Source organism: Diadema antillarum, unplaced genomic scaffold (genome assembly GCF_040938485.1).
Source record: "Diadema antillarum isolate AM-2024a unplaced genomic scaffold, OU_Dant_1.0 seq00001103_RagTag, whole genome shotgun sequence".
Classification (NCBI taxonomy): domain Eukaryota; kingdom Metazoa; phylum Echinodermata; class Echinoidea; order Diadematoida; family Diadematidae; genus Diadema; species Diadema antillarum.
Window position 1 is genome coordinate 1,076,926 of NW_027271919.1, and position 10,279 is coordinate 1,087,204.

Consider the following 10,279-nt stretch of genomic DNA (forward strand, 5'->3'; position numbering starts at 1 on the left):
GGCAAACTGCTGGTGAAGGATATACAGCCACGGCTGCATGAGCTGTTCTAGTCTAGATCCAGTCTAGTTCTGTTGGGGCTGCTGGACAATCATCAACTGCTGAGGCTATGGCAGTAAAAGGTGCAGCAACATAAGAATTGATATTCTATGTGAATATATTCATTTGTGTTCTAAACAATGATTAAAATATTAAAAATCTCATCAAGTAATAATAATAATAATGACAATACATTATAAGGCGCTTACACCAGATGTTTCTAAGTGCCCAGTTTACCAGAAAATCAATATTTAGTCCAAAATGATATAAAAATACACACAAAAACAGAGTTAAGTCAGGAGATATGGTTCCCTGCATGTAAATGAATTCCTACTTGGTTACAACTTGCATATAAACAGGACTCTGTTCATCCTGAAAGAGCATCACTTCTTTTTTTTGCACCATACAAAGAAATACATAAGATGTCACCACTTTGCCTCCCCCCCCCCCACCTTTTTTAACCCTGGAAGTGTGTAAGTGGCACTAGAAAGAATATTGATAAAAACCTTGAAGCGTGAGCACGGAAAGGCTTTGTTTTTGCGCTGAAGACCTTTTCTTTTCTTTTTCTTTTTCCTTTTTTTTTGCTTGTCAGCTGAAGAAACTTGCTTGTTAGTTGATGAAACCCGGAAGTGGGCCCTCAACTTTTGAAAACGTGGCGCTGGCGTTGATCGGTTACAGAGCCCAGGCCCAACAGGGTTAACTCTTTATGTACCAAGTTCGCATGACCAACTCAGTCGACGGCGTGCCAATTTTGCATACTCTGCTCAAATGCACAAACCCACCCAAACCGACTGATAAATCGCCAAAGGCCACAGTACAATGAAAGAGTTTCTCGCGATTTCGTTCCTCTCACATATATAGCTTGCATTTTATGTGGTGCTTGACTAGCAAGCTGTGTTTCCTACTGAATTGGTGTTTAGATCCTAAGTTTCTGTCACTATTTTTTTATGCAAAAGTCATGCCTTTTCACAATGATATAGTTCCTGGTCATGTGAAAGACAAGCAATAACAGATTTGTCATACAATTTACATCAGAGCAAAGCTTGGTGTTTTCTCTACAGTACAACTTTGCTCACTACAGCCTACACCAGGTCCAGCTAAACAGAAATGTACAAAATTTCCATGGATTTGAAAAACAGAATGATTTCCCAAAACATGACAACGTTGGTATCTCAGAATAATGTGGCACACAGAGGTTTTATACCATGGCACATAAAGAGTTGAATCAGAAGGAGGTAGGGTCCTTTGATAGGCTCGACTAGTAAATTATTAGTATAAGTTTAGTAAACTTACCTTCATTGCCATGCCAAGTGTCCAGTGAGTGTCAGTAATTTCTTTCAACTCACTTTGTTGCTATCCACTGGTATTCCGTCTATTAACATCAGCATATCATCATCATGGCTCCGTTTTCCTTCTTGGGAGCTACTAATCTGTACTACTGCTGTTATGAGCGTAATAATTTAGGCACCCTTCGACCCTTGCCCTTGCAGGTGCAGTACTACGGAGCTACACTCTGCAATACTACTGTATCATTCTGCGCCCAGAACAGATGGGAAATCCCCTTTTACGTATGTCCTCCTGTTATTTGTTTTGTTTTGTTATTTTCTGTCAGGACTTGTGCCACCGACAAGAGAGGGCACTATTGTATACAAATCTGCGGCTCAACAAGACTTGTTTATGAAAAGTGCTTGTGATGTGAGGGAAGTGTAAAAGTTGCAACTGATTGACAAATTGCCCTACATCGACGTAAATAAGCACTGAATTGATTAGTGTTTTAGTAGCAGCCATGATAAAAAGTCATGGGCGTACGTATTCGGGCAGGATTCGAACCTACGACCTTCGGATCTCAGGACAGAAAAGTTGTAGGCTAATACCTCACTTGGTTGGGAATTGCTCATGGGTGAGGAAATACGATTTAACGTCTTCCTTGACTTCGATTATAAGCTATATGTTTAGGAAAAAAGATATGATTATGTATAAGTTTGAGTTGTTATGATCATTGATTGACATGTTTTGTGATTTTTTTTTTATCATTGAGTCAAACAAGGAATGAGTAAAATAATGAAGCATTTTCCAGTATATTCTGTATCGATGATCTTGTTTTTGTTTTACAATGTAACCACTCTTTGTATTGTAAAATTATCATTATTTTGTTTATCATAAATTCTTGGCAAGAGAAGGGAAATAAAATATTATTTAAGGCAAAAAAACTACCTCCAAAGCAATGGGCTCCAATCATTCAGATCAAGCTAACAAGACTGAATGCGTACATTGAGAATAATGGTCCACAAACAAAAGAGGTAATAGTAATGATACAACAATACATAACAGTCAATGTTAAGAGAAAACTTAAGAATTTAGATGCAAGAAAATGCTTTAAACTTAGTGAAATAATTTTGTCACTAATTTGACGGAGAAAGCAAAAAATCATTTTCCACCACCTCCTCATTACTGTAACATTGCCAAAGCCCAAAGTACATTTATCTTTTAAAACAAGAAAGAGGGACTAATTAAGGTCTCCGATTGGCGACCATGACACGCTTAGAGTTATATTCTTACAAACAAACAATGGATCTCAAGTTTTCTTTTTTCTGTAAGTCAATATCAACAAGATCGAATTCATTGTTTTGGCATTCTATTCCAATTGCATAATCCTGTGTATTGCTAATGAAATGTGCTATTTGCGAAGAACACATTATTTTTCAATTTTGTGAGAGATGGTAATACAACTGGAATACTGTTTATTTGAAAAGTCGTGCAGTCATGAAAATAACAACATGAACAGAAAAAAATACTATTCCATTGGTTAAAAAAAAATCTTTAAAACAGTTGAAAGATTACTCTGCTCCTCCAGCGCTGTCCGTGTTCAACAATAGCAGATGGGTATTCATGGTGTATGTTTGAGGAAGGCAATTTGTTTGTTTGTTTGTTTGGTTGTTTTTTTTTTTTTTTGCCACGACAGATCAGCCAAAACGAGAATTATATGTGACTTTGTCCTAACCTCGTCTTTCCACTGCTTGAACCACATCGGCGGGAATCAGCGTCACGAACACATGATAATGTTACATGGAAAAGTTAAATTTCATTGATAATAACTGAACATCCAAATTAAATCATAACAAATAAGTATTTCAGGTTTACATGATAAGAAATTAGACTGCAGATTCAGATCAAATTTCCGGTAACTTCATGTAGGCCTACTTATTCATTTGTTATCTATCGATCTATCCGTTTACAGTGAATTACACAAACGTTGACCCTATTGTCTCTGTACAACCCACGAAAGCATAGATTTCGAAAAAAAGGCAATGTAATTCTTTGTTTTCACCCAAGTAATAAGCCCTTGTTTGACTCATTCCTCCATGAGAGGATGTAGAATATGCATGCATTGCAAGAAGAAGCGATATTTTCAACAACTTAAAGGGTGAAGTAGGCCTAATATCTGGTGAGGAGTTGTTTTGTGAAGTCAACACGCTATGAATTGTGCAGACTTGAACTTTTAGCTGGTATGACTAAGCGCTTTCATCCTCTAATCAAACTTAGGAAACTGCAAAACGACACCAACTTTATTCCAGCAAGTTATCTCTTGCTGCATTATCACTACTCACTAAATTTTTCCAAATCGAAAATATTGTGACACCTGTCCATCGAGTGCCCCCTCTACACATCCGTATGCTTAATTGAACTGAGCATGCGCATTACACTGCTGAAGACGAGGGATTGCGTTGCTATCTGCTGCAGCGTTCCGTATCTAGCGTAGCCTGCTGCTGATCATCAACGATTGCGCTTTCATTCTCGAAAGCGTACTGCAAGACAGCAAGTGGGAATCCGAATCGGGAAACAACCTCGTAAGAAACTCAAACGCGGTCAACGTTTGTGAGCAACATGCCTCCCAAGAAGAAAGGAAAGGGCAAGGGGAAGAAGGGTAAAAAGAAAGGCAAGAAAAACGGTGAGTCCGACAGGAGACATTGTAAATACCGGGGATCATTTGTGAGTTGGCCGGTCACGCACGATGAAGCGAGATTGCAAGAGAGATCGCCTTGCCTAGTCCCATATTGTTTGGATTCGAGTAGGGTTTATGATCGCAGCATTAGTCATGTTTTTAGCGTTTATTGGTGTGATTTGACCGACTTCTATCTTGACTTGAGTCATCTCATTCCTCTTAAAGCCATGGAAGTTTGCTGTTATCTGTATCATCCTTGAAATACCTATTGACCACATGTTTAAAATCGGCATTACATGTCTGTTTACTTCAAACAGATGTGTAACATTCGTTACGCGTTAATAACTACGTCTATGGCCACCAAACGTCATGGTTTGATGGCTAACTAACCATGGTTTAATGTGAAGTGTTTAGTGCTAAAAAAACAAACAAACAATATGGTTCAGACTGCTAAGAATTTTTGCTGGTACATTTGTCATGATGCTATATTTGAAATAGGCCTATAGACCTATGTGATACTTCATAAGTATCGTTATCTTACTGACTTAGTCATTGCATTTTAGCAAACTTTTTGTCATAAACTTTTTTTCTTATGTTATTTCTTTGTAATGTTACTAAACGTTTTAACTCAATAACTGACCTTATCATTGCAACTCTAATATTTGTGTGGTTGCATTCAGTCCTTTTTATCCATATCATCATGATGAACATGTTGTATTGATTGTGACTCAAAATGAATAGATGGAATTTACTGTATTTTAATAGTGAAAGCAGGATATGAAAATTTGTATAAATTTATGTAATGTTGCTAACCATGAAATCATCCAGGTGCAGACATCTGCATAAATCTTTAGAATGAAACTGACAAAGACCGGAAAGTGTGGTATTATCCAGCTAGGGGTAAATAACCCTTTAAAGCCATTTGATTTATTCTGCATACAATTGTAAGAATACACTGTAGCTTGATGATTGCCTTTAGTATACTGTGCAGGTTCATTATTTCTTCATCTTGAATCTTGAATCTTTCACCCACAGATGCAGAGCTGACGATCGAAGACAAGTACCGGAAAACTTTGTTGGAAATAGATGCTCTGAAGGATCACTTGGGTAAGGACCAAAACCTCATTGAACCTCGAAGAAAATTTATGAAGCCCTGCTTGCTCACATATTTTGATTTCTGTTTTTGTATGAGGGTTTATGTGATTTTGAGAAGACATAGTGACATGATATACAGCACATAATTTAGGGTATGTAATTTAAAGAGTTAATTGATCCTTGTTCATGATTGATGCACATTTGTAGTTGGATTATATTACACTGATACCACTTACATACCATGTTTATAACTATTTACTGTGTAAAGGTAATTATATGGAATATATACAAATGTAGGCTCTACATCAAGGGTTAGCATTGTAATGAATGACAATGTAGGAAAAAGGTTTATATGAACAAGTGTTCATTATGTTAGATGTTACAGCATATAGATGAATAGATTATGAAATGGCAACCAAATCATATTGCATTATTTTGTTATGTTGTTAAAGACATTATTTACCATTCCCAGATGAAACAAAAACCCAACTTTAGTGCTTCAAATTAGTTCTAAAATGTGAGTTAGGGATAGAAACAACCAATGCAAAAATTTGAATCAGTGTGATCAATGTTAAATAATGTTAAATGTACATAATGTGAACAATAGTTACGATGATAATGTTTCTAGACTATTAAAACCGTCTACAGATATGGTTTAGTCAGAAAAATAGTGATATTTCCTTATAATTTAGGCTTTATTACAAAATTTTTACATGATAGGATGTTTTGTGATACAGCTGACTTACACAATTTGTATCACCTGTGTTATCTTGAATATTTTTTAATCACTGCTTCCGATGGTAAACAGTACCTTTAATGATATAGACCTACAGTTGTATTTTCAATGATCTTAGGCTTGTTCACATCCCGGATACAGTTATAGCATATTAAAGACATGTACATCCATGCATGCACTACTAATATGCTATCCGTGTGTGCTTGTCCTGACACTTTAGCCAACAGGAAGGATCTGACGCGCCGCTCCCAGGCCCAGTCAGAGGAATGGAAGCAGCGAATGAAGGAAGCGGAAAAGGATGTGGAGCAGCAAAAATCAGACCAGAAGGATGTCATGTCAGGTGGGTGTTTTACCCCCTCTTAGGACCAAAACAATCCATTATGTCATTAAAGGGCAAGTTTACCCTATACAGTATGTCCCCCCCAAAAAGATTGCAATAGGATTTTTGCATCAATTGATAACTTCCAATGCGATTTGACTGTCTATATGACACTTCAAGGTCTTAAAATATAACATCTTTGCTATATTTTGCAGAAAACCCCGTTCAATTTGGTTAAACGGTCACAGAGAAATGTATATATTTGTAACACACGTCCTTAGTCTGATTCAGCAGAAGGTAACAAGTCAGGGGAATGTGTACAGTTCATACTTTTCAATAAAATAAAAATTGTGGAATTCTTTTTGTATTGTCGTTGTTTGTTTATTGTAGTACATTACAGGCACAGTCCGTTAAAGAGATACTTGTATTGTTTTTGTTAACTTCAGTAAATTGTACATCTGTTGTTTTTTTTCCCTACCTGTTAGACATGACCCGTCAATACAAGACCAAACAGACGGAGATGGACGCCCACGTCAGACGGCTGGAAATAGAGCTCAGCAAAGTCTCCAGTGCACTTGGTAATTTAACTTGTTCCACACTGAATTCTGAAATGCTCATAGACTTCATACGTAGGCCACAAGGTTCCCATTCTGAACGGGTTAAAAGGAGAGAGATGATTTTCACAAAAGTGCCTTGGTCCTCCTCCTTCCTCATCATCACTTTTGACTTCTTCTTCCTCTTGTTCTTCTCCTTCATCTTTTTCTTCTTCTCTTTCTCCCCCTCCTTCTTTTGGTTCCTTGTTCTTATTGTGCTTTTTCATCCACCAATATGGAACTCTTCAATGCAAGATGTATAGTTTCCATTATATTTGTACATAATAAAAAGAATATCATGTGATATTTGTAGTTGTTAAACAGTCATTATCCATTACAGTTGCAGATTTTTGAGGCTGAAATGAATGAGGACATCAAACAACCGTGTCCCCTCAGGTTTCCATATCCCGTGAGTTTGTCTTAGTTTCATATACCAGTATGTATAGTTATATTTTTATCTATCTATTTATTTGGTGTTCATACAGCCAAAACAGAAGACGAGCTTAAAAACACCAAGGAGGAAAAGGAGCGAATTACAAAACAGAAGGACGCCACCATTGGTGAACTGGAGGAGAAAATCAAGACCATGGAGTACTCCTACGAGAATATGCTAGAGGTAATATTTGTAGCTCACTTTCTTGTTTTTTCCTAATTTGTTGCCACAAAAACAAGATTATTTGGTGGAAGTGAAGATGTCCATACATGAAACAATAAATCATCATTCCATAATCTTAGAGTACCTGAATCCATCACTGAGCAAGCATTGATATAAAACAGACTTTATACAACTGCAGTATACTTTTTATAAACTTAGAAATGTAAGAAAAGTAAATTGATATTATACACTCGGCACCATGTTAATGCTGTTCTGTTTTTTCAAAATGATTATGACTGTGAACAGTCAACCTCATACAGGCTTAATTCAGTGGAGACTACAATAGGATAATATATATGCACATGTGCATACATGTATGTTAAACCCTCATGCAGTCTACCATCATTATAAATGTGTTCAACAAGCTGTGTACTGAATTAATATAACACGATAATATTTATTGCTAGGTTGTGTGTGTTTTCATACCTGGGATGTGCGCTTACAAAACCAAACTATACCAAACTAATTTGCCCCTCTGCACCAGTAAGGATGATTGAGTTCTGAAAGGCTCTTTCCAGCTGGTGTACTTGGAGAGGTGAAAACTTTACCCAAAATGTCTTTAGATTTCAGTGGAGGGAACAGACCAAACATTCAAATTTGAAAGAAGTTTTGAAAATATTGTAGAAGTTTGTTTCATAACAAAATTACATGTTTGCCTAAAACATATCATTTGAATATAACATGCACTCCCGTTATAATGTATACGAAATTCTGGTTAGAACAAAGTAAAAATTCAGGCAGCAACATTATCTGCTCTGAGTATGTTTTTCATTGTTTATTTGTTTGGTTATAACAAAATTTTGATACAACTGGCGGACCCGAGGACTTCCAGTCTTCTTTTGTTATATCAACATTTTGGGAGTAATTACCTCTGCCAAGGGAGGAGGTTATGTTTTCGTTACCGTTGGTTTGTGTATTCGTTTGTTTGTTCGTTAGTTTGTCCATGTGTAAAATAACTCAAAAAGTAGTTTACGGACTTGGACGAAACTTGCAGAAAAGGTTTAGAATGATACAAGTAACAGATGATTAAATTTTGGTAGTGATCCGAGAATTTTTTTTGAATTTATGAAGGATTTTTGATATTTTGGCAGGTAGGGTCAATGAACTTGGGAGTTCAGGCTGCGCGTATTTGGGGTTTCCATGCGCGCACTAAAGTGCGTGCTCTAGTTTCTGCTAGGGCGAGGCGCGCCGTGCAGCTGAGGGTTTATGACGTAACAAAGGCTTCTATATTGGGAAATCGGGCGACTTTCAGCACACAGGTACGTATGGGTGGAAATCACTGATATCTCTATGGAAGAACAAGATCAGTGGTGCAAATGAGCTGCATGCTTGGCGGAGGCCTGCGCTCTCAGAGTGCTTCTGTAGTTATAATTGTGATTATAATGGGAGTCCACTGTATGTAATTATATGTGAGTTCAAAGTTCACTCGAATCCTTTCTCTTCTGTAGGAAGCCATGGACAACATGGTGGAGAAACTGAACAACGCCAAGATAAGGTGGCTGGAGGAGTCTAAGATGATTCACTTTGAGCACAAACAAAAGCTCCTGGAGTTCGGGCTCAACCCCCTGGACATTTGATGCCCTGATCCAAAGCCTGTGAGGTATTCTCTTACTTCGAAAGACTTTCCCCCCTGGGACGTCTGATACCCCGTTCACACTCAGAGTTGGGCAAAGGAGCTCTCCTGAAATGCATTGACTTATATCCCTCTGAGTCTGTTCATACTGAGAATCACCGCTCGCTGAGACCACACATGAAGTGACTGAGGGGACTTACTGTATACACCATATCTTTAGCGAATCTAAATTTTCGCGAATCGGAACTTCTCGGCGATTTCGCAAGTGGTTAAATTTGGGATTGTGGAGTCCTGCACCGAATGGAGAGACGTATACGTGTACGTCACATTCATTACTTGATCAGAGTCAATATTTTCGCGTGTCTTTAATTTTGCGAATAGCAACTGACTCAGGAAATTCGCGAAAATAAAAACTTCACGAAATATTTGGCATATACTATAAATGTCATGGTGACCTTCGAGTATGTGGAATTTTTTAACGTGTAAACTTTATGCACAGTGCTGCAAATCAACTTTGGAGTACTGCAAATGGTTATGACCATTTATGCAGAGTTTGGAGTGTGTTTCAGAAGCACTCCTGCACCTAGCCTTGAGAGGGGCATAATGTTAGAGCACTCCAAGGCCCGATGGTCTGTTCATACAGAGTTTATAGGGCTTCAGGAGTGCTCCTGGAGCGCTCTAAAATGTTCTGTATGAATGGGGTATAATATCTGTGTCCTGAGCCACATTTGACCTCTATCGCTTTGTGTCGACACTGCCTAGACAGGTAATGGACCTGGACCCCAGCCCAATGTAACTTCTTCTACTGAGACTCATGAAACACTGGTTATGCCGTGTCTTGATCCAGAGCTTCTCACACGGCTGCTATTTGGATCCACAACCACCAGGGGATATGATGTCTTGGTCAACGGCCTCCCTGGGCATCTACTGTTTGTATTTCCTCACCTCTTGGGATTAGATGTTGTGGTCTACAGGTTTAAGATTCTTAACCTATAACCCCTGTGAATTAGACCAGAATTCAAAACAGTTGTGTAAATCTTGTCTCTGCAAAACAAATTCACCTTAAATTAATGGGCATGACATTGGAACATCAACAGACATTGTCAACAATGAGTGCTGGCGGAGATTTGCATGTTCAGGGTTTTCCTTTTTCTTGTTTGTTTGGTTTTTTTTTTAGTCCACAAACTAAAATTTAACCACAGATTTGATTTGCATTCCCTTGGTGAATTTGGGCTGTAACGTCTTGTTTTATCCTCCATCTTTTTGTTTATGGTCACTGCCTCTGATATCTGAATATGTCTTTCTACAATGTATATGATATTCTCTTT

At 37.8% G+C, this 10,279-nt stretch overlaps 1 protein-coding gene across 1 annotated transcript; it reads left to right on the top strand.

Moving 5' to 3' along the window:
* The first annotated feature begins 3,922 nt into the window (after nt 1-3,922).
* On the top strand, nt 3,923-8,955 carry LOC139743708 (dynein regulatory complex protein 12-like). The gene is made up of 6 exons (XM_071654165.1): nt 3,923-3,986; nt 5,016-5,087; nt 6,032-6,151; nt 6,616-6,708; nt 7,209-7,339; nt 8,827-8,955. Exons 1-6 carry the CDS (start codon nt 3,923-3,925, stop codon nt 8,953-8,955), a joined length of 609 nt encoding a protein of 202 aa, XP_071510266.1.
* The last annotated feature ends 1,324 nt before the right edge of the window (nt 8,956-10,279 follow it).

Excerpts from the sequence above, each read along its gene's own strand:
- LOC139743708 (XM_071654165.1), top strand. The coding sequence starts at position 3,923 with ATGCCTCCCAAGAAGAAAGGAAAGGGCAAGGGGAAGAAGGGTAAAAAG. Across the intron at positions 5,088-6,031 it reads TGCTCTGAAGGATCACTTGG|CCAACAGGAAGGATCTGACG; the intron begins GTAAGGACCAAA and ends CTGACACTTTAG. Across the intron at positions 7,340-8,826 it reads CCTACGAGAATATGCTAGAG|GAAGCCATGGACAACATGGT; the intron begins GTAATATTTGTA and ends TCTCTTCTGTAG.